At 49.0% G+C, this 24,533-nt stretch overlaps 1 protein-coding gene across 5 annotated transcripts in view; it reads right to left on the minus strand.

The window, feature by feature from the left end:
* The window catches only part of FBH1 (F-box DNA helicase 1), a 36,043-nt gene extending 11,510 nt beyond the window's left edge, over positions 1 to 24,533 (minus strand). For 2 of the 5 annotated variants that reach the window (XM_086609708.1, XM_086609706.1), the window contains exons 1-12: positions 23,535 to 23,803; positions 21,674 to 21,838; positions 16,376 to 16,926; positions 14,896 to 15,026; positions 12,298 to 12,433; positions 11,754 to 11,944; positions 9,333 to 9,446; positions 7,364 to 7,458; positions 4,778 to 4,946; positions 3,707 to 3,935; positions 1,732 to 1,819; positions 985 to 1,071 (exon numbers count right to left, since the gene is read on the minus strand). In XM_086609708.1, the coding sequence (XP_086465834.1) occupies positions 985 to 1,071; positions 1,732 to 1,819; positions 3,707 to 3,935; positions 4,778 to 4,946; positions 7,364 to 7,458; positions 9,333 to 9,446; positions 11,754 to 11,944; positions 12,298 to 12,433; positions 14,896 to 15,026; positions 16,376 to 16,926; positions 21,674 to 21,838; positions 23,535 to 23,736 (2,158 nt within the window). In that variant the 5' untranslated portion in view covers positions 23,737 to 23,803. The other 3 variants (XM_086609710.1, XM_086609707.1, XM_086609709.1) reach the window with 3 other exon arrangements.

The raw sequence follows: 24,533 nt of genomic DNA on the forward strand, positions 1-24,533 counted from the left end.
GCAGGACACAGCAAGCCAGTGAGAAGCAAAGGAAAGCTCGCAGCTGACTGGGAGGTCTACAAACACACTCCCACTATTCTAGTCTGAAGGAATTTTTTCCTGGACTGGAGCTGCAAACATCTTGAAGCCACAGGCGTGAACCCAGCACAAACCCAGCACCCATCCCAGTGACTCAGACGTGCTGCACATGTGCACACTGACTCAGTGCACACCTCGGAAAGCCCTTCAGGCCACTGCGACCACGCTCAGCGATGCTGCCAGAGCAACACTTTGCAGCACACACAGCTGCGAAAGCACAGCCCAACGCTCCCAAGACCAGTTCTCCAGTGAGTACAGGTGAAAGATGGTCTGAAGAAACCTTTCAGCTGATTTAATATCCACTGAAAAGACCAGGCTTTCTTCTGACCCCCTTCTTTAGCTCCTCAGCACACAGTTTGGTCCACTTAGATCCCTCTGCAGAACCAATCCAACTTGCTTTGCAAGAGAGCTATTCCCCATATCCCCAGCAAAGGGGATAAACCAACAGCTTCCTGCTACGCGACCCAGGAATCCTCGGGATGGTGCAAGGAACGGGCAAGACTTGCACCCAGTGCTGAGGTGGGATGGAGCAGCTCTGCTGTTCTCATAGCTGAACCATTTAATGTCTCGCCACTCTTGTAACAAGCCATGTCCCCAGCTATGCTGGTGTTTCTGGTTTTCTGCAGCAAAGCAATAGCAAAAGGGTCTGGATGGCATGTCTGGATGCCCAAAGCAACTGAAAGCAACCCCTCAAGATGATGCCCATGTACTCTTGCAGCCTGTTTGCAACCTGCCTTACTGAATTTGCAAGGATCTGGGACCAAGCAACGGGTCAGGTACAACGTTACAGCCAAGGGGCATAATTTTTTTTTAATTGTGCCACTTCTCACACACCCCTGAGCACGTGGACATCCTCTCTGTAGAGTGCTTAGGGAGGCTGCAGCTCTGTCTCCTGTCACTGCTCACCTGGAGTGCAGTCCTGTGCTTCATCGACAAAAATGGCATCGTATCCTGAGAGCTGAGGCTTGCTGAGCTGCCAAAGTTTCAAATACCCTGCAAGAAAGAACAAGGCACGTCAGCGAGAGGGTAATTTTCTCATCATAAAACACCATGATCTATAAAACAAAACCCTTTGTTAAAAAAATGTTTCTGGCCCTACGTCTTGCTGGGAATTTGCATGACATTTAGAGGGGTTGTGAAAATCTCCATTTTGCTCCCAGATGTTGCTCTGTCTCCCTTGAGTGTACGAAGAATGAAAAAGAAAACCCTACTCCAAAACAATCTGACTGCACTGGAGGAAGGCAGCTACACCAGTGACTCCAAAGCTCTTATTGCATACAGAAAATGACAAGGAAGGAGGTTTTCCCCAGTACGAGCTACCTCTGGCACTGTCTTCACACCTGCAAGAGGAAGGGCATGCCAGCAGCAGCTGTTAGCACTTCTCTGCCCGCTGTCTCACCCATTATTTCTGGGGTTTTGCTGCCCATCACACACGGCTGAATAGTTCCACCATCTTCTGAGGCCCAACAGGAAAAAATGAACAAACTTCAGGCCTGTTTTGAGCTCCCTGGTGAGCTGGTGGCAGGAGAACAGGCATTTTGTACTTTTTGATGCTCATTCCTGGTACACAGCCAGAGATAAGAAGTATGAATCTGTTCAGTTTTCCACTACTGCTCTTTATCTGAAGGTTATTTGACACCTGTACTCTCTTACCATCACAAGTTATCTTGTATTTCTTCTCTACGTCTCCATCCAGCTTCTTCATGTTGTGCCAAATCTCTTTGGCCTCTTTCACGTTGATCTAGAAAGAGAAAACAGAAGGGTCTGGATAGATTGCTTTGAGCAAAAAAAAGCAGACCAGGCACAGGAGATCTTGAAAGACTTCTCTGAAGCCTCCTCCTACTTCTCTTCTGTGTCACCACCAGTTAACTTCTCCTCAACATAGTCTTTTCCAAATGCAGCCCTCTGAAAAGAACATTTATTTGACTCAGCAATTAAGACAATATAGAATCATAGAATTGTTTAGGTTGGAAAAGACCTTGAAGATCATCGAGTCCAACCGTTAACCCAACACTGCCAAGTCCACCACTAAACCCTGTCCCTCAGCACCACATCTGCACGTCTTTTAAACACCTCCAGGGATGGTGACTCCACCACTTCCCTGGGCAGCCTGTTCCAATGCCCGACAACCCTTTCGGGGAAGAAATTTTTCCTAATATCCAATCTAAACCTCCCCTGGTGCAACCTGAGGCCATTTCCTCTTGTCCTATCGCTTGGTACTTGGGAGAAGAGCCTGATCCCACCTCACCACAACCTCCTCTCAGGTAGTTGCAGAGAGAAGTTCAGCCCCTTTTCTCCAGGCTGAACACCCCCAGTTCCCTCAGCCGCTCCTATAACACTTGTGCTCCAGACCCTTCACCAGCTCCATTGCCCTTCTCTGGACACGCTCCAGCACCTCCATGTCCTTCTTCTCGTGAGGGGCCCAAAACCAAACACCAGATTCGACGTGTGGCCTCACCAGTGCCGAATACAGGAGGACAATCACTGCCCCAGTCCTGCTGGCCACACTATTGCTGATACAGGCCAGGATGCTGTTGGCCTTCTTGGCCACCTGGGCACACTGCTGGCTCATATTCAGCCGGCTGTTGACCAACACCCACAGGTCCTTTTCCACCAGGCAGCTTTCCAGCCACTCTTCCCCAAGCCTCCAGCCTTGCTTGGGGTTGTGGTGACCCAAGAGCAGGACCCGGCACTCGGCCGTGTTGAACCTCAGACAACGGCCCTCGGCCCATGGATCCAGCCTGTCCAGATCCCTCTGTAGAGCCTTCCTGCCCTCAAGCAGATCAACACTCCCACCCAACTTGGTGTCATCTTCCAACTTCCTGAGGGTGCAGTCGATCCCCTTGTCTAGATCACTGCTAAAGATATTAGACATAACTGGCCCCAAAGCCGAGCCCTGGAGAACACCACTTGTGACCGGTCGCCAACTGGATTTAACTCCATTCACCACAACTCTCTGGGCCCAGCAATCAAGCCAGAATAACACCCCCTAATTTCTGCACATTAACACAGATTTTGTGTTTATTCTGGCTTCTCTGGACAGCTTGCAAGGTGCTTAAAGGTATTTAATAGTTTGAGGCTGTCAGTTCATTCCATCAGAAACAACGACCGCAAATTTGATTTCTGCTCGCTGGGCTGGATCTGATCGGATGTGATCCACGCGGAGCAGAAAGGCTAATTTTCTCCACGAGTCCAGCCCATGTTGTTTGCCATGTCAGCGCTACCCTTTAAGTGTTGCTAAGATGTCTGTGCTCTAAATGAGAACTTCTGGGTTCGACTTTGCGTGTCAAAAGGCCTACAAAAATGTTTATTGTCTTTACATGTTATACCACAACGTTGTTCAGGCACCGATATAAATACATTTCATCTCTTCTTTCTTTTCTTTTCAGGGAAGAAACATCTGCACGGAGCAGACACAGTCATAATCTCCTCTCTAGGAACCAGCTGTGCAAAGAGGGAGAACAAACAGGCCCCAGTTCCTTTGGATTTGTCACCAGAGGAAAAAAATATTTTGACAGTCAGTTCTTAGAGCCGAAGTACAAATACCCGTAAACTATGAGAAACATGAGATAACTATGGCTCCTCCTACACCTTGCAGCCCAAGTCTTGCTTCTTCTCAGATACTCACCTCTTTTTCTACTTGACTGACAAGTGCTCTCTGGCCATGAGTATTTTTGAACCAAATAGGAGTGTGCTCTTCAGAGATCTCTTCGTCTGAAGAGGCAAAAAAGTTCTCAAGGGTCTGCGAGACCATTTTTGCTCTTATGAACAGAGACTGTCCCTCGCGGTTGTGGAGAAGGAAACTCAGGGAGTAAACCGACAGCTTGGAGAAGTTCAGCTTGCCTTTTTCTTTATAGCTGTGCCACAGATGAGAAAAAAAATTAAAAAAGAGAGATATGTTGAAACACACACAAAAAGCCTACTGGAAAAGCAAGCTCACTTTCGCTTCTGTTGCACACTAACGCTTGCAGAAGCTCCGTTTTATGCACCCACTCTGACCTAGTAATGGAATATCCTTAAAAACTGCACCTATTTATCCTCACTATATTCCTGGTGGAAGCACAACTTTGTTCATTTTATAGATGAAAAGTCGAGCCAGAGGGATACTCCCATCATTCACCCCTGCAATTACAGATTGTTTTCAGAGCCAGGTAAGAGGATTCCCATTTTCTTCCATGTTGTGGCTCATTTTCCCTTTTCTCTGCAGTTCCGATGTGCCAACATAACTGGTGGTGGTGCCAGAAGTTGCACCATTAGAACAACTCAGGTTAAGAAAACCCCTCCTCTGCTAAAGAAAAGCAGCATTTTGAGTGGTTGTACCACCGAAGTGTAAACAGGAAATGTGAAAATGCCATTCTCAGTGGCTTTCTATCTCCCTGTGGAGTACTCCTTGGCTAAAAACACAGGCAGGATGAACAGCCCCCCAAAAAAAGCAACGGGGCTTATGTCAGCACAGTCTATGCCTGAGCAGGGCAATGAGGCCCATACGGATGCTAAAATCACTGGCCCATCCAACCTGAAAGAATTCAGAAACCCTAAATCACAATCTGGCTTGAAGCAGGTGAACAAAATAGTTTCCCCCATTATTTGTCCTTCCTCAAGTCCTGGAGGCTGCTTTCAAAACCAGACCTTCCTTTCTTGCCACATCTCTTCCCCGCTCCAGAGCCCTTCGGCAAAGGAATCTAAGATGCCCACTCACTGTTTGCCAACACTTCCAAACGCTAACGAGTGGAAAGTCCTGCACGTAACGTTTCTGGGGAAGACACTTCTTCCTCTCTCTGCAACAGCTTTGTTAAACGTCACGTAAAGGAAATTCAGATCAGCAAACTTCTCCGCGTACTTGACCAAGGTTGAGGTCTTTCCTGTACCTGAAGAACAGGAAAAAGTAAGCAAAAAGCATCCAGAGCCAGGAATGAATGAATCTGCACACCTCTCAGCAGCTTTACCTTCGCCCTCCTGCTGTCCTAACTGCACAGCAGGACTATTTGCAGCTAATGGGAATTTATTCACTGACTCAACTGAAATCAGCAGAAGCTGTGGAGCAAAGCAGCTTTGAGAAATTAGTCTGCAGCCTAAAAGCTTTTTTTTTTAAAAAAAATTGATTCACCCAATATTCTAGAAGTCTGAACATACGTGAAGGTAGTGGTGCTCTTGAAAGACAGCTTGGTAAATGAAACGTTAAAAATGCTCTTCTGAATGACTCATGAGCTCAGCTCCTTGTGAGATCTCCCACTAATGCTGCTCTCCTTCACTCTAGTTTGCTGTAGGACGGCACAGTCCACACCTCATGGCAAAGTTGCCTCGCTCGTGGAGCACCGATCAGTACGGAAACCTGAGACGAGGACTCTGCACGTTTCCATTTTTGTCCCTTTTCTTATTCTCAACGATGACACAGTGTCAGCAAACTCTGTCACCTTGCTGTTCACACTCCTCCCAGAGGACTCGTGAACGTTGGACAAAGCAGGTCCCAGCACAGATCTCTGCAGGACTCCAGTGGTTACCACTCTCCGTGTGGAAATCTGACCATCTCCTCCTACTTTTGCTTCCTAGCTTTTAACCAGCTATCCACCACGAGGAGTTTTTACCATTTTGCCTGGTACAGATATTGGGCTCGCTGGTAGGTTGCTCCCACATCTCCTTGTATAACTTCTTGCTTTCAGCAAGAAGTCACACTCAGCTACTGGTTCAGCCACTTCACCCTTAGGTTCCTTTACATCTCCTGGGTTTGGATCATGAAACAAACAGTACCAATGCATATTTCATCTGCAACCTGTGACTATGAGACTGACCCTCTGGTGGACCCCATACAGAGGAGAAGGATCCTGAGGCTGGTCCTTTCCAAGAACTTCTATGAGGAATACGGATGTAGAAACACATTTACCTTTTCTGCCACCGCATCGTTCACTCTAAGGCATCCATTAGTTATTAGTAGTAATTATTAGTAGCTTACTAATAATGCTTTGGCAAGCATCCTCGTCCACTTGTTTGAAGAAGGATTACAAGTCTTTTATGCTTTTTGCCAGCAGTTCCTCAAGCTTTTTTCTGCCGTGCCTTGTTGCAGTTACATGTAACTTGTAAAGCTCATGAACGCCCCCGTTTCTGTCATTTGGACACAGAGACTTTGTACAGACATAAAACCCCCACTATTAGTGGCTCCTGTACTGTGGTGCTTAGAATCATAGAATCACAGAATGGTTTGGGTTGGAAGGGACCTCAAAGATCATCCAGTTCCAACCCCCCTGCCATGGGCAGGGACACCCTCCACTACACCAGGTTGCCCAAAGTCTCATCCAACCTGGCCTTAGCTGTAGGTGTCCTTTTGCAAGTCTGTTCTGGCACAGAGCATGCACTAGCTCCAAGGCCCCAGTGTGGTGTCTTTAAAAAAAACCTTCTGCAGCTGGAGGGAGATGATTTGCTTCTCCTTTTCTTTTTCAATAGGCTTGTGTTGCTCCTACAGGGATGCTGAATCTAAACAAGGAGGAGCGACTCCGTCGGGTGGCCTGTGGACAACAACGCTGAGAAACAGGCTCGGCATGCGACTACGCAACGCACGGAGAGTCGCGTCTCCTCTCCTGAGCTGCTGACAAGCTGCTCGGGGCAGTCATCAACTGCCCAAACACTCAGTTTCAGAATGTGTCCAAATATTATATATCTATAATTTGACAGGCTGAGAGAGTTGGGGCTGTTCAGCCTGGAGAAGAGAAGGCTCCGGAGAGATCTTATTGCAGCCTTCCAGTACTTAAAGGGGGCCTACAGGAAAGCTGGAGAGGGGCTTTGGACAAGGGTGTGTAGTGATAGGACAAGGGGCAACGGATTTAAACTAAAAGAGGGGAGATTTAGATCAGATACAAGGAAGAAATTTTTCACTCTGAGGATGGTGAGGCACTGGCACAGGTTGCCCAGAGAAGCTGTGGCTGCCCCATCCCTGGAAGTGTTCCAGGCCAGGTTGGATGAGGCTTTGGGCAACCTGGTGTAGTGGAGGGTGTCCCTGCCCATGGCAGGGGGGTTGGAACTGGGTGATCTTTGAGGTCCCTGTCAACCCAAACCGTTCTATGATTCAGTGACTCTATGAATATGACATTTACCCAGCTTGCCTAGGAGCAACCACCACCACGCTTCCCATTCCTATTTCTCTGCAAAAGCTTGCTCTGATTTTTCATATTGGTTAAAAGTAAGGTCAATCCCCCTGGCATCCACGCTCTTCCTTGGACAAAAGCAGCAGGGAGGGAAGGAGCAGAATTAGAGGTTACGCGTTTATTTTTACAGCAAAATGTTCGGCTCTTACCTGCAAATGCCATAATTTTCACTATTTGACCATGCTCAATTTTGTGATTCAAAATCCTTTGCTGTTCATGGGTCAGCTTTACTTCAGGCCAACTACTAAAACCAGAAAAAAAACCAAAGTGAAACGATTTAAGAAACCAAATCCTCACAGATAAACCAAACAAATTAACTAACAGCAGAAGGAAACTAATGAACGATTGATCCCATCCCACAGGCAGGAAGGTGGCACTGGAACAACTTGGTTATTGTGCAAATGGGAAAAGCAGGGAATAAGGAAAGGCTGGAGATAGCAAAAATAAAAAGTAAACCTTGGGGATGGTTACATAGGAAAAGATCTTCTCGAGGGCCCATGCCATGCTTTAAAAATGAATTTGGCACCCTGACTCCTTAGGGTTTTTGAAAACACACAGTGATTTGGGTTTGGGGGGTTTTGCTGCCTTTGAGAGCATATACCTTAAATTGCTCTCCAACTTCCCAGCAGGTAGGACAGATCCGTTATCCCTGCCTCTCCGGGGAGCAGAGAGCTTTGATTAACATTGAGAAAGGCCTTCAGCGCTTCCGGCTGGAGCGCGGTTGTTTTATTCATGAAGCTCTGCAACCTGTAATCAGCCACCAGTGGGACCATCTCCTGGCACAGGGTCCCCCCGACAGCACGCAGGAGGGCGGAAAGCCGCGTTCAAGCACCCTTGAGATGGCACAGCTGGCACTTGGATGGCTTCCCCCAGCACGCATCTTTTACCCAACAAGCAAAATCTGCTCCGGAAAAGATTTCAAATGGAGAGGGTAGAACAAAAAGGCTGGGAAACCAAGAAACACTGAAACCCAGCATCTGTTTAGCTTTGATTTTTATATTTTTTTGTTACGGCCTCTCTCACTGTTGTACCTCGGATCATCGGTGATTTCACTGGATTTATCTTTGCCAGACCTCTGTGGCAGGTGAAAGCACAACTGTTCCCCTTCTGTAGGTGACGAGGAAGCTAAATGACTCAGCCCAGGATAACTGCAGCAGAAGGGGAACCAAGCCTGGATCTCCACGGGCAAGGAAAGCGTTTTACTCCTTAATATAGAATCATGGAATGGTTTGAGTTGGAAGGGACCTCAAAGATCATCCAGTTCCAACCCCCCTGCCATGGGCAGGGACACCCTCCACTACACCAGGTTGCCCAAAGCCCCATCCAACCTGGCCTTGAACACTTCCAGGGATGGGGCAGCCACAGCTTCTCTGGGCAACCTGTGCCAGTGCCTCACCACCCTCTGAGTGAAAATTTTTTTTCTTATATCCAATGTAAAACTCCCCTTCCTTTTTAAGCATTAAGCTACCGGTGAATGCTAATTTTTAACAGCTATATATATATATATAATAGTTAGTATATAACAGTTATCCAACAGGATCCAGAAAGCAGGAGCCAAATCACTGTCCTGCAGCTGGTATCTCATTCCCTCCCGTGCACAGACAGCAGGATTATACATGACCAGCCACGTTCTCTGCTCTACAGCAACGCCACCAGCAAACCAGCCCCGTTTGGACTGAGTGCAGCTTGCAGTGTTCTAGAGGAACACAGTGTTAGAATTAAAGCAGGCACTCTCCTCTCCTTCCAGAGCTTCTTATCCATAGGGACAGTGGTGATTTGGGAGGGTGTTTTGGAGTGATCTGGGCTCTGTGAAATTTGGAGTGCACAGAGCTGTGGCCCACTGATACAAAGACCCACTGGTGAATAACGACTTTTAAATTCAGTCAGTGCTTGGTAATTCAATTTTTACAGATTTAAGGCCTGATTCTGGTTTTCCTCTGAGAACTCAGGGAGAAGATGGCAAGGAGCAGAAGAAGGTTTTGTACTAATCCTTATAAATCTCAGGCTCTTGTCAACCAGCCCCCGCCATGAAACGTTTGCTCCCCCTCCAAGGTTCAGCACTCCACCAGGGTCCTGTGTACCTCGGTGCATTTCTGGGATCACCTAAAATAGCATTACCCAGACCATAAGTCTTGTCTGCAGCATGATGCCAGTGTTTCCTCTTCTACTGTCTGCATAGATACAGAAGAATTTTCCATCAGATATAAGCAGTAGAAAATATTGTAGTGGATCCTGGTAGAAAGGACAAAAGAGAATCATTCATGGAGAAATCATCAATAAATCCAACGTCTGCAGCCACCTAAAAGACCGCCAGTCTCTTGAAGACTTCCAACAGAACTATGCACGAAGCCCTAAGCACTCAGGGAGCTGCAGGAGACAATATTAACATCTTAAAATGCAGTCAGCTATGCCTTGAAAAGGGACCTCAGAGACCTCATGGGGACAGCTCTGTTTGCAGCCTCTCCCTCACTCCTGCTAGGTTTGTTTTTTCAGGGTCTGCCACGTAAACACGACCTGGGATCAGAGTCCACAGGATCCTTTTGCTCTCCTGAACCATTATTAGCAACAGTCTGGGGGAACCTGAGGGAGAATTTGGGCTAGTTTAGGCCTGAACCAGTTTCATCGACTTTCTTATGATGATTTTATACAGATGTGTTAGCCCTGACAATACTTCATGGTGCTTTGCTGCTGTAAAGAGGGGGGCACAGTGACTCTGCAGCTCTAATTATGCCAGCAACAGCTGGTTTAATATTAACCTCCATCGTACATCAGGGTTGACACCACTCTGGTTTTACCTCTTTCAGTGCAGCTTTGCTCCTGTGACCTAACAGCTGCCACCCCGGGCCACGCTCCAGGACAGAGTTCATGTCTCATATTAGGTGACCTGCACGCTCAGACTCACTAGTTGCTCTAGGAGCTGTAAAAAGGTATCAGTTCCTTGAGGACATGTTCCTCCTTATGCCCTAAATTACAAACCTTGTGTGGTTTGAAGAGATAATGGCAGAAGAGACATGGTCATTCTAGTGGAAGGCGTCCCTCCACCCACCCATGGCAGGGAGCTTGGAACTAAATGATCTTTAAGGTCCCTTCCAACCCAAGCCATTCTGTGATTCTGATTTCTTTCTTCTAGTCTAGATTGGGCAAGGAGATGGCGACGGGATGTGGGTGACTTTGACCACAGGCTCTTACCGCTAGTGAGCGACAGCCTCTGTCTGCCACATCTTCAGCAGGCGTTTACTCAAGTTAATGACCTCAGCCAGCAGTTATCAATCACTAACAGGTCAAACTAACGTCCTGATTTCTCTGGTTGGTAACCTGAGCACATGGCCCAAGGCTGAGCAAGCAGAGGATGAACCATCCTCCTGTGCCTAACACAGGCCAGACTGTACCTCACAGAAAGCAGCCTACAGAACTATCTTCTTTCTGGCTATAAATTCCTTTTCCAGTGCAGTTCCTTTCCAGACTTCTCGTAAGAAGAATGTACACGTGTCCTTAATCCCTATCTCAGTCTCACTGCAGTTCTGAAGCAACCCGTGGGCTCTTCTCCGCATGACCGGGCACCTCTGTGACACAAGGCACAGGCTGGATCGCTACACGCACGCAGTGGGTGCCCACGGGACTGGTAGCCTGATTTAAGAGGAGTGAAGTGAGTAACTGGTCTCAGGAAGGTAATAACTGCATTAAATTGTTGCAGCTGATGAATATCTATCTCTAATCAGAAAGTTTCTACAGTTGCTTAAAAACCTGCTTTTGTTTCTGAAAAAAAAAAATATTTTTTTCTTGAACACTGTTTCCCAAAAAACAAGCAGACTATGCAACAGCCTAGGAATTAAAGAAAATCTAAAGGCAATGCTCCTGACCGTTCCTGCAAAAAGCTGGGGATGTGCACACTGTTCCTGACAAACTGCATGCACCGAGGAACTGAAGAACCCTAACCAAGAGGAACGTAATTGCTCATGAGCATATTTTTATTGTATATAGGATCATAGAATCATTTAGGTTGGAAAAGACCTTGAAGATCATCGAGTCCAACCGTTAACCCAACACTGCCAAGTCCACCACTAAACCCTGTCCCTCAGCACCACGTCTACACGTCTTTTAAACACCTTCAGGGATGGTGACTCCACCACTTTCCTGGGCAGCCTGTTCCAATGCCCGACAACCCTTTTGGTGAAGTAATATTTCCTCATATCCAATCTACACCTCCCCTGGCACAACTTGAGGCCATTTCTTCTTGTCCTCTCACTTGTTATTGGGAGAAGAGACCAACTCCCACTTCTCTACAACCTCCTTTCAGGTAGTTGCAGAGAGCAATAAGGTTTCCCCTCAACCTCCTTTTCTCCAGGCTGAACAACCTCAGTTCCCTCAGCTGCTCCTATAACACTTGTGCTCCAGACCCTTCACCAGTTTTGTTGCCCTTCTTTGGACACACTCCAGCACCTCAAGGTCCTTCTTGTAATGAAGGATCTAAAATACCTATTACGTGTCACCATGCCTAGAGGAGGGCAGGCAGGCTGGAAGCATCTCCCCACTCCTCACCTGTTCGTGATGGCAATGCTCCTGTCTCTCATGGCGTGCAGCAGCGTGGCTATGCAGTAAAGCGTCTCCGTCACGTCCACCACAGAGAGGGTAGAGCAGGGTCTCTGCAGACACGCCATCAGCTTTTGGATGTCGCTGATGCCATCGGAAAAAAGCACCATGACTGCAATTATGGCCCACATGTTCTCAGGCTGGTACAGACAATGACAAGAAAGAGTGAGCAAAAAGCTTTGAGCCTTTAGGAGCAGAGAAACCCTTCTTCAATGCTGAAAAACCACTTATGCCATGAAAAACAGTTAAATCCTCTTCATTCAGCCTGAATAGTAGAATCATAGAATCACAGAATGGTTTGGGTTGGAAGGGACCTCAAAGATCATCCAGTTCCAACCCCCCTGCCATGGGCAGGGACACCTTCCACTACACCAGGTAGTACCAAATAACATTCCAAAAGGAAAACTTTAGATGCCGGAGGGCAGATATGCCCTTAAAGCACGAGCAGTTGCCAAACCTTTTAAACAAAGCGGTTAACAGCTGTTAAACCTACCCCCGTCCTGCTCTGTAAATGTGGCAGCTTGTTGGCGACGCAGACTTCAGCCTTTGAGAAGAGGTGATGACTCTCCAAACACCGGAGGACAGCACTGGGATCTACTTTCCATCCAGTGGGTATGGCAGACACGCATCTGCGCAGAATGGGAACAGCGGCACTTGCAAAGAAGCCTTAACAAGTGAGATTATTCTCCAAAGTATAGAATCACAGAATCATAGAATGGTTTGGGTTGGAAGGGGCCTCAAAGATCATCCAGTTCCAACCCCCCTGCCATGGGCAGGGACACCCTCCACTACACCAGGTTGCCCAAAGCCCCATCCAACCTGGCCTGGAACACTGCCAGGGATGGGGCAGCCACAGCTTCTCTGGGCAACCTGTGCCAGTGCCTCACCACCCTCAGAGGGAAGAATTTCTTCCTTAGATCTAATCAAAATCTCCCCTCTTTCAGTTTAAATCCATTGCCCCTTGTCCTGTCACTACACACCCGTGTAAAAAGTCCCTCTCCAGCTTTCCTGTAGCCCCTTCAGGCACTGGAAGGCTGCAATAAGATCACCCCGGAGCCTTCTCTTCTCCAGGCTGAACAGCCCCAACTCTCTCAGCCTGTCTCCATAGCAGAGGTGCTCCGGGCCTCGAATCATCTCCGTGGCCTCCTCTGGCCCCGCTCCAACAGCTCCGTGTACTTCTTGTGTTGGGGACCCCAGAGCTGAAGGCAGCACTGCAGGGGGGTCTCAGGAGAGCAGAGCAGAGGGGCAGAATCCCCTCCCTCGCCCTGCTGCCCACGCTGCTCTGGGTGCAGCCCAGGACACGGTTGGCTTTCTGGGCTGCCAGCGCACGGTGCCGGCTCATGTTGAGCTTCTCATCCACCAGCACCCCCAAGTCCTTCTCCTCAGGGCTGCTCTCAATCCATTCTCCGCCCAGCCTGTACTTATCATCCGTGCGGCTGCAGCGAAGTGTAACTACCCCTTGCTGTGGGCCCCACAGATTTGACCAGGTGCATTCAGTGATGAGGCTGCAAGGTGCTGAACTTGTGATTTCCAACCCTAGCTCTTGTCCCCAGAGGCAAGTAATTCCCAGTTTTGATGCACGGGTACGTGCTTAAATACTCTTCTGCATTAAGGCCTTCGTCTGCAAGTTCATCCCAGCTGTCTCAAAGTCTCCTTCCAGAAGATGGATCTGCCTTGCTCTTAACCCAATTTGACTCTTCCATTTGCACCATCCAACTGCCACACAAAATTGCTCTGTAGACTATGGAGATCTGACCAGAGCACTTGCTTTTGTCAGGGACCCGGCTTGGGCTTGCTGCTGAGCTGACTGGTAAGTCAGCACGGGCCCAGGAAAGCAGCCTTTCAGGAAAGGAAAAGAAGAAAATACACTGGAGATGGGAGTGACCAGGAAGAAGAGCTCAAATTTCACATCCTCCACAAGATACTGGCATTTTAGCTAAATCCAAGAGACGCCGAGGCTCTCTGAGACCCTGGCTGATCAGGAGGTGGAAAAGCAGAGTTGACATGACAGATCCTGAAAGATAAAGGGATGCTAAAAGGAATGCCTAAATTGAGTCTCACTCTCTCCAGCACGGTCAGCCTGCAGGAAGCAACCCTATAACATCGTCCCCTAAGCTTGTTGTCAGGTGCCAGAAGGCAGCAAGCGATAGGACAGCCCAGCCTTTTTTGATTTTGTCATCTAAAAACACGTCTTGGAGCTCCTGGCAGCTTCTCTCAATTGCTGTACCCAACCTGGCCATGCTCTGACATACAGGTCCACCTCTGAAACCTTCCTTTGAGCCTTCAAATCCAGCAGCTGCTCGGACACTCTTTTGCTCAGGCTCTCCTCACATCCTTCCTCCTTTGGTGCAACAACCATCTCCCTGCCTTCCAAGAGGCAACATCATCCAAGTCAAAAGGCCACTGCCAAGACTGTTCTTCTGTTCCCTCTTCCTTGTCCATGTTCAGCTTCTCCATCTCCTCAGACATTAGTACCAGGCTATCCCTGCCCCAGGCCTTCCAGCCTCTCCCTCACTTATCCATCACTTCTCACTTGCTATCAAAACCAAGGAAACTGCAGAAAGGACTTTGGGAGCCATTTGCTCAAAGCAGGGACGACTTCAAAGCTTGGCCGTTTATCCAGCCAAGGATGGAGACTCCCCATCTCTCTGGGCCAATGTTTGACCACTCTCCTAATATCTAACTGGATTTCCTGTGCTGTAGCTTCTGCCCATTGCCTCTTGTCCTCTCACTGTGCACCTGCAAGAACAGTTTGCCATCATGCTCTCTACAGCCTCTCATTAGGCATGGGAAGACAGCAGTTAGATCCCTTTTCCACCTCCTCCAGATTTCATCCTCTGCTTGTACGTCATGTGCTCCAGACAGAGCAAGGAAGACGAAAGGGCAAGTTTTTACCTATTTCTAGAACCCTACTAGTGATTTCTACTGTTAAAATAATTTCTCCTTCCTCATCTTCCTGTACGTCTCCCACCTGTTCAGAAGGCAAACTCACTTCTATCCTGGCAATTCACAGGATAAAACAGAAGAAGACCCAAAGCAAGGAAGGTCTCAGGTTCTACAGGTACAAAGTCAAGTGCTGTAGTGGACTCACCTGATCAGCCCCAACACACATCCTTCCTGCTCCTTTGTTATGGCAAAATCCTGCAAGATCTGTTCAACTTTGCGCAGGGCCGTGTCCTCCTTCATTAGGTACCGATGGTACAGCTTCTTCCAAGGAACGAACTAGAATGTGAAGCACATACCACCATCTTTCATCTCACAGCATTGGAAAATAGGGTTTTTTTGGCAATAGGCTAATTAATGTGACTTCCACAGTAGATCTGGAGTTCAAGAAGTCTCTGTAGCTTGGTGGAAACAGGTACTTGGCATGAGATGGGGAAGAAAAGAGGAAACAGAGGAAGTAGAGAAAGACTTGTTCCTCATAGCCTACAAACATGTCTATGAAAGGCTGTTTTTCCTAAAACAATGGGAAATGGGTCATTCCGGTGCAGTTTCAAACGTCAAAGCATTAAAGGAGTGTGGATATTTTCAGCACTATTGCACAGATCTGCTCTGAGCAGGGTCTGAGTGCTTAAAATCCCTGTGTCCATGAAGCCCTGCCCTCCCACAACCTGCAGTTTGGATTTCTTTGGCAAAAACAGACAGAGTTGCCTTTTGGGCTGCGTTACGGAGTGAAGAGCAGACTTGGGGGGAGAGGACTTGAGCACACTGAGCATTCGATCTGTGCATTTTCTATGCATCTCTCTAGCTCTTCGGGCTCAAAGCATGCACGCTGTGCTGACAAAGTCCCGAGTGCAGGACACCTCCTGCCTTGTGTCCAGCCTTACCCATCCAAATTTATCGGAAAGGCATGAACAAGAGCTTGGAACCCTACAAAAACTTGGGCTGTGATCAGTCCCTTCAACTCTGAGACGGGCTGAGACAGCCTCTTCACGCCAGTTGAGGGTTTCCAGCGTGAACAGGGAGGGTCCAGCAGTGCCAGATGTCTCCAAGCCACTTTTAATGGAAATGCAGAGATCCTCACGGCGGCCGAAACAACCGCCAGCAGGTTCACGACTGTTTCTACTGCGAGGGCCTTGACTTGCAGATGACTCAAGTTTCATAAAAACAGAGTTCAAGGTCTTTCCTCTAAACCTGTTTGACTAGAAGAGACACCACACGTACACAGGCTGGTGGACAGGGATGTACACCAGCCACAAGAGAACATTGCCCAGTCTGGTAGCCAGAATTTCCTGCATGATCCCTGTCAGAAACAAAAAAGGGTGCAAGGAAAACAGTGAAGGGGGATTTTGTGGAGTCTTACAGGATGCTCTCTTTCCATGTATGGGAAGAATGCATCAAGGGAAATTACCCCGATATTGATCTCCTGACAAAGGTTGGCATCTGAAGGTGTCACTGTGGTCCTGAAGACCAAAAAATGACAAAAGACCTCATAAGAAAGGGTATGGGGAAAATAAAGAGATTTAAAGGAGCAAAGAGAGACAGACATGGATCCTCACACAGCAACACATGCAGCCACAAGTCTGAGACAGGACAGAGCAGCAGGAGAAGGGACAGGCTCGGGTCCTTACCCGTGGGTCACTGACTATCTCCCTCCAGGAGTGACACACCAGGCTCACATTCTGATACAGATCAGTCACTGGTAGGAAAGCAAAGATGCACCTCAAGACTTCAACAGGCAGCTTGTCAATACTTCCCTGAGGCACATCCCAGTTCCGAGTCCCCAGGAGTCCGTAGTGTGCATCAGGGACTGGTTCAATTTCCATATCATCAAGTTCCTGCTTGATCTGGCTGGGTTCTGGATGAACCACCATTGGACACTTCTCAGGCTTACCCCACAAATCGTACTCTGGCTTGTGAGCGCCTGCAGCTGCAGTGGACAGAGGTCGTTTTCTGGAGCTTTCCCTGGGAGTTGGTACAAGGTCCTCATCCTCCAGAAAAGAGTATGAATCACCACTGCTCTCCACCACAGTGGAGACACTGCTGAAGGAACCATCAGATTTGGTGAAGATGGGATCCAGTAGCTCTTCTTTGATTTGATTGCTCTTCATCCTACTGGCACCTACTTGTTGCGTCTGAGAGATGCCAAAGTAATCAGTGATGTTCTTCTGCCGATCTTGGCCTGCAGAAAGAGGAAGAGCATGAGGGAAGTCAACAGGAAAAAGTGCAAAGTGTACCGCTCCTAACTGAGCTAACAAGGAGACCAGGAGCTGTGTAAGGTGGTAGTTACTTCCACGGGGCTCCTCACAGACATATGAACTTACTACAGGTGAACTGTCCTGCTTATATTGCTTCTTTGGCAACTCTACGGAAGTCAGCAGAACAACATTCATCTCTTTGCACTGTCCACACCATCTGGGCATTGTCAAGGTACGTCTGACACCTCCACTAGCTTCTAGAAAAGGATTTGGTCTGCATAACCATCTCTCAGATCAACAATCCTTAGCTAAAATAACACAGCGGACAAGTGTTAAACAGAAACACGGCGTCACAATAAATTCCATGGGAGATACTTCCACCAGCCAAAGAGAAATAGGAAGGAAACAAAATGCAAGAATTGCGTTGTGGTGGTGTGCCTCAGATTGAGGTTGAGCTCCCAGCAGTTATTTATTGTTCTTAACCCAGTGAATGAGAAGCACACTAAGATTTGCCCCTCTACTCTGCTCTCGTGAGACCCCACCTAGAATACTGCGTTCAGCTCTGGAGTCCCCAGCACAAGGACACGGAGCTGCCGGAGCGAGTCCAGAGGAGGCCACGAAGATGATCCGAGGGCTGGAGCACCTCTGCTCTGGAGACAGGCTGAGAGAGTTGGGGCTGTTCAGCCTGGAGAAGAGAAGGCTCCGGGGTGATCCCCCATTTACAAAAAAGGGCGGAAGGAGGATCCGGGGAACTACAGGCCTGTCAGTCTGACCTCGGTGACGGGCAAAGTCATGGAACAGGTTATCTTGAGTGCTATTAATGAGCACATACAGGTTAACCGGGTGATCAGGCCCAGTCAACATGGGTTTATGAAAGGCAGGTCTTGCCAATCAAACCTGATCACCTTCTATGACAGGGTGACCCGCCTGGTTGACGAGGGAAGGGCTGTGGATGTAGTTTTCCTGGACCTCAGTAAAGCCTTTGATACAGTTTCTCATAGTGTTCTGGTGGAGAAACTGGTAACTGCTGGCCTGGATAGGCACACCCTCCTTTGGGTTAAAAACTGGCTGGATGGCCGGGCCCAAAGAGTGGTGGTAAATGGGGCTAAATCCGGCTGGAGGCCGGTCACCAGTGGGGTTCCCCAGGGCTCAGTGCTGGGTCCAGTTCTGTTTAACATCTTTATCAATGACCTGGATGAGGGGATTGAATGTACCCTCAGTAAATTTGCGGACGACACCAAGCTGGGAGGCTGTGTTGATCTGCTTGAGGGTAGGGAGGCCCTTCAGAGGGATTTGAACAGACTGGATCGTTGGGCTGAGGCCAATGGCATGAGCTTTAATAAGGCCAAGTGCAGAGTCCTTCACTTGGGGTATAAAAACCCCAAGCATCGCTATAGGCTTGGGGAGGAGTGGCTGGAGAGCTGCCTGGCGGAAAAGGACCTGGGGGTGTTGGTTGACTACCGGCTTGCTATGAGCCAGCAGTGTGCCCAGGTGGCCAAAAAGGCCAATGGGATACTGGCGTGTATCAAGAATAGTGTGACCAGCAGGAGCAGGGAAGTGATCCTGCCCCTGTACTCGGCACTGGTGAGGCCGCACCTGGAATATTGTGTCCAGTTTGGGCCCCTCGCTTTAAGAGAGATATTGAGCTCCTGGAGCGAGTCCAAAGAAGGGCGACTAAACTGGTCAAGGGGCTGGAAAATAAAACTTATGAGGAGCGGCTGAGGGAGTTGGGGCTGTTTAGCCTGGAGAAGAGGAGGCTGAGGGGAGACCTGATTACGGCCTATAAATACTTGAGAAAATATGGTGGGGAGTTAGGGGAAGGGCTCTTTACATTAGTGATGGGAGATAGAACAAGAGGAAATGGGCATAAGCTTAGTCAGGGGAGATTCAGGTTGGATGTTAGGAAGTATTTCTTCTCTGAAAGGGTTGTCAGCCACTGGAATAGGCTGCCCAGGGAAGTGGTTGAGTCCCCATCCCTGGATGTGTTTAAGAATAGGGTGGATGAGCTACTTGAGGATATGGTTTAATGGGGATTAGGGATGGTTGGACTCGATGATCTCTAAGGTCTTTTCCAACCTAGAAACCTATGAAATCTATGAAATCTTATTGCAGCCTTCCAGTACTTAAACGGGCCCACAGGAAAGCTGGAGAGGGGCTTTTTACAAGGGCGTGGAGTGACAGGACAAGGGACAATGGCTTTAAACTGAAAGAGGGGAGGTTTAGATTAGAGATAAGGAAGAAATTCTTCCCTCAGAGGGTGCTGAGGCACTGGCACAGGTTGCCCAGAGAAGCTGTGGCTGCCCATCCCTGGAAATGTTCAAGGCCAGGTTGGATGGGGCTTTGGGCAACCTGGTGTAGTGGAGGGTGTCCCTGCCCATGGCAGGGGGGTTGGAACTGGATGATCTTTGAGGCCCCTTCCAACCTAAACCATTCTGTGATTCTATGATTTTAGGAAAGCTTCAGGTTTTAACTTCTGCTCTGCACCATGAGAAGGTCACAGCACCAAGCCTCTTGCAGGCTGTTCCTACCACAGTATAAGAGGACAAACAGCCATTTCTTGCCAGATTATTTCCTGGCCGCAACGTCGTGAAGCACTGGAGATGATAAAGGAAACCGAAACTTGGCAAGAGACTACTCTCAACAGCCTCTCCCTTCTCTGACAGACAGACAGTCCATGTGCTCATGGAGGCCCAGCTTAAGGAAGTCTAATTTACAAGACACTTGCTGCTTAAAAGTAACAGCTCCCCTGGTAATGTTCAAGTCCAATACCCTAAAATCTGAAGCATCTAAAGACTACTAGATTTTTAAAAGTGAGATAGTCAAAGATGTCGCTGATATGGAAACGGAAAAGAAAAGTGTATCTACAAGCACAGAGCCTAGGGCTCTGGTGTCTTGTCCTGGCACACCAGCAGATGTTCTCTGTGAGGTGAGTCGGCTCACAACAAGGTACAGAGAAATTCCCAAGCTTCCCAGGGAAACATCAAAAAGCTCCTAAGTCTCACCTTCCACAGTGTCCGAGGCACTCAGGAATAACTCAGGATGTTTTTCCTTTGCTTTCTACCTGTCTCCTCGCCCACCCGTGTGCGTAGCACCTCTTGTTGTTACACAGGTTTGGAGGCTGGGCCTTCAGCCCTGCACCATGAGCTATTTGGAAACAGCTTTTCACCTCCAGTTAGAGCCCTGAGCCCTGTCGTGTGCAGGTTAGCTCCAAGTCTTATCAGTCATGGAATCGTCTGGTTGGAAGAGACCCTCAAGATCATCGAGTCCAACCATTCACCCTGCACTGTCAAGGTCCCTAAACCATGTTGCTCAACACTAAATCCACACAGTTTTGAAACACCTCCAGGGATGGGGACTCCACCACCTCCCTGGGCAGCCTGTTCCAATGCTTCACAACCCTCTCTGTAAAGAAATTTTTCCTGATATCCAACCTAAATTTCCCCTGGTGCAACTTGAGGCCATTCCCTCTCATCCTGTCATTCCTAATGTGGGAGAAGAGACCGACCCCCATCTCCCTACAACTTCCTTTCAGGTAATTGTAGAGAGTGAGAAGGTCCCCTCTGAGTCTCCTCTTCTCCAGACTGAACAGTCCCAGATCCCTCAGTCCTCCAAAGCTCTCTAAGGCTTCCGCTCTTTTGAGACCCACATCTGCAAGTTGTGTATCACAACGTCTCCCACTCCCAGGAAAGTCAAAGATCATTACTCTCTGCTAAGTGCTCAACAATACATTGCAGCAAATTAACCAGACAACTTGTTATTATTTAATAAGCATCCTAAAGAGCATCTAGAAGCAGGAGTCACATGGTTAATAGTGTCTAATTGCAAAGGCTGTCGTGTTCCTCAGGGAAAGCTGGAGAAGGCTCTGACAGCTCAGCGATAGAGACACGGAGGCATTTCTGGTGTGGGGAGAGACGAAACACACGAAGGGGAACTCGCTCCCCCATACAGGGCAGTGTTCAAGGTATTTCCTTTTCTTGCCACTTGAGTTTGTGGAGGCAGAGATCAAGCCCAGTTTTGGGTTGACCAATTTCTTCCATTGCGTCTCACCTGGCATCACTCTCCTATCAGAACATGTTTGACGATGGATTACACGATGCTCTTTTGTCCCACCACACATCAGCCTTTTCTCCCCCGAATCTCTCAGCCTTCAAAGCATTCTGGTGATTCTGCCCCTCTACTCTGCTCTCCTGAGACCCCACCTGGAATACTGCGTTCAGCTCTGGAGTCCCCAACACAAGAAAGACATGGAGCTGCTGGAGCGGGGCCAGAGGGGGCCATGAAGATGATCCGAGGGCTGGAGCACCTCTGGTCTGGAGACAGGCTGACAGAGTTGGGGCTGTTCAGCCTGGAGAAGAGAAGGCTCCGGGGAGACCTTCCAGCACCTTCCAGTGCCTAAAGGGGCTACAAGAAAGCTGGAGAGGGGCTTTGGACAAGGGTGTGTAGTGATAGGACACGGGGCAATGGCTTTAAACTGAAAGAGGGGAGATTTAGATTGGATCTAAGGAAGAAATTCTTCCCTCTGAGGGTGGTGAGCCACTGGCACAGGTTGCCCAGAGAAGTTGTAGATGCCCCATCCCTGGAAGTGTTCAAGGCCAGGTTGGATGAGGCTTTGGGCAACCTGGTGTAGTGGAGGGTGTCCCTGCCCATGGCAGGGGGGTTGGAACTGGGTGATCTTTGAGGTCCTTTCCAACCCAAACCACCCTGTGATTCCAAGATTCGTAATCAGCGTACCTCGTTGATGTCTCCGTGTCCGGGGGGTGGGATGGAGGCCTCTGTTTACATCTCCTCTATTATGTCTTTGTCTCAACGGCTGCGTCAGGGAGGATGAACCTTCTGCGCTCCGTGCAAGAGCTTCGCAGTCATCGGCCGTGAGGTGCGTTTTCTTGAATCCCTTCACTGCTTTGCCAACACGGAAAAAAAAGACCCCAGAACCAAACTGTTGGCAAACAACAATACACAATCCATGCCTTTAACAGAGGCATAAATACACAGTTTCTCTTCAGAACTTTCGTAGGACAGCCCCAAGTGCTTCAGCCAGGAGTTTCTCTGCATAAGTCACAGCAGAAGCTTGTACAATGCTCTGGTGAGATGTTAAGAAAGGCAAAGCATTGTGTGAAGGCAACACATCTGCAGCCACTGCAACAGCAACTTCACCCCAGCTCCCCACTCCTGCATTGTACAAGGCTTCAGAACAAAAAAGGACAACGTAAATCCAAAATCCAGGCAAGCTTCCTCTACAATACTGTGACATGGAGGAAGCAGATACAGGCACTCGTGCAAATGGAAAGTATCATTAGCTGGATGCTGAGGAAGCCTGTGGAGGCTGAATTGCACAACCCTCCCTGAGACATGACAGTAACATGCCTGGGGAAGGTCAGAGCCAACATTCAAACACACCAACTTGAGTCTCTCACAAACGGATTCGAGCTGGGATCCTCCATTAAGGAGGAACCACAACCAAGTTGCAGCACAGCTTTTCCCCATGAAAATCATAGAATGGTTAGGGTTGGAAGGGAGTTCAAAGATCATCCAGTTCTAAACCCCCTGCCATGGGCAGAGACACCCTCTACTACACCAGGTTGCTCAAAGCCTCATCCAACCTGGCCTGGAACACTTCCAGGGATGGGGCAGCCACAGCTTCTCTGGGCAACCTGGTCCACTGCCTCACCATCCTCAATGTAAAGAATTTCTTCCTTATATCCAGTCTAAATCTCCCCTCTTTAGTTTAAATCCATTGCCCCGTGTCCTGTCACTATATAATCTTGTAAAAAGCCCCTCTCCAGCTTTCCTGTAGCCCCTTTAGGTACTGGAAGGCTGCAATAAGATCACCCCGGAGCCTTCTCCTCTCCAGGCTGAACAGCCCCAACTCTCTCAGCTTGTCAAAAAGGACGGTTAAGAAGCAGCACAAAACTACCTGAAGAGTCATTTTAAGAAAACCTTACTTGAAATCTGCATGAGCTCCTCTCTTCCGTACGCGGTACAGTCAGCAGGAAAAGTACAAACAGTGCAGCTTGCTTCTACCGCAAACACGAGAAACCCGGAACCACGTCACAGGATGGCTTCCTGTCGACAGGAGAATTATTAGCAAACACTGCTTAAGCAGTTTCACTTTTACTTTATTACTATACCGTGCTGCACAGGATAAGCTCCTCTAACATGTTTATGGCAGCCACAAAAGTAATCAGCTGATCTCGCAGAGCGGGATCCAAGGATCAGCTTATTCCATTACGCTGCTTCCTCCTTTTTATCCGCGTCAGCTCAACAGAGCAGCATTAAAAGTACCCGCTGAGCTCCCCGAGGGGGCTGTTTTCTAACCTCCTGTGTTCCTCAAAACACAGCAAAGGAGGCAAGCAGAAGAAAAAAAGTAAGACAAGACAGTCCTGTGGCACTTAGGGGCATGGTTTAGTGCTGGACTTGACTATGCCCATGGCAGGAGGGTTGGAACTGGATGATCTTTGATGTCCCTTCCAACCCAAACCATTCTATGATTCTATGTTGGGTTTATGGTTGGACTCCATCTTAACAGTCCTTTCCAACCTAAATGATTCTATGATTCTATCCTATGATTCTACTTAAAAATGGCATTTCTCACTTGAAATTGAAAAGTTTTTCGGATACACCATGAATGATTGAAGCACCTCAATTCTCTTAAGCACATGGGCCTGGCAAATGTCAGAGCTGAGGTACCGGCTCTGTGCCCATGCCTGGAGCTGTCGGACACAGAATGGCCTTATGCGAGATTTCAGGTAGGACTGGGGGCAAAACCTCTGCTCCCCAAGACTGCAGGGAGCCATCCTGATGTGCCAGGACCACGGCACAGGATTCAAGTCCAGAAACCCAACACAAGAAGATGACCGGCTCAGGCTTCACCTCCATTCATCTTTTCTCCCTTTTCCCAAGATCTTCCATTGGCGACAGCAGCAGGCACGAAAGTGCTGAGCGAAGGCTGCGTCACACCTCACGGTTTACGGCTTTGATCCCGTAAGGAACGTGACTGGGAGCGGAGCTCGTCAGCCACGAGAAGCCACTCCGGCTGGGAAGGGAAAGGAAGGGCCATGAGCAGCAGCCGCACGGAGCGAGAGATCTGTGAAGACGAAAAATATTTGGAATAAGGTTGGAGCTGCTCCCGTCCCCTCCCAGCACTTCGTTTCCAAAGCCTTTCCCCACCCGGACGCACCAGTCTCGTGCCCCCCAGCATGATGCCCACTCGGGGGGGCCCCCAGCAGCCCAGGGCCCCCCTGGGACTGACCCACACTGGCCCAGAACAGCCCCCCCATTGCCAACCCCTGCCCCCGGCCTGTTGCTTCCACAGCCAAACGCCTTGGTCCCCTGCGCCCCCCATTGCCCCCCACCGCCACGGGGCCCCCGCCATCACTAAGCCCCCTCAGCACCAACAGTCTCCCCATCACCGAGCCCCCCCGCTGCCAAAGCCCCCCCAGTGCAAAGCGGGGCCCTTCTCAGCCAGGGCCCCCCTGCTCGGCCCCCCCGTTGCCAAGGGCCCCCCCGTTGCTAACAGGAAGCGCGTCCGCCTCCCGCTCCCCTCCAGCCGCTCACTCCGCTCCTGCCGCGCCCGCAGCCGCCTCCCGCCCCA

Source organism: Tauraco erythrolophus, chromosome 4 (genome assembly GCF_009769465.1).
Source record: "Tauraco erythrolophus isolate bTauEry1 chromosome 4, bTauEry1.pri, whole genome shotgun sequence".
Classification (NCBI taxonomy): domain Eukaryota; kingdom Metazoa; phylum Chordata; class Aves; order Musophagiformes; family Musophagidae; genus Tauraco; species Tauraco erythrolophus.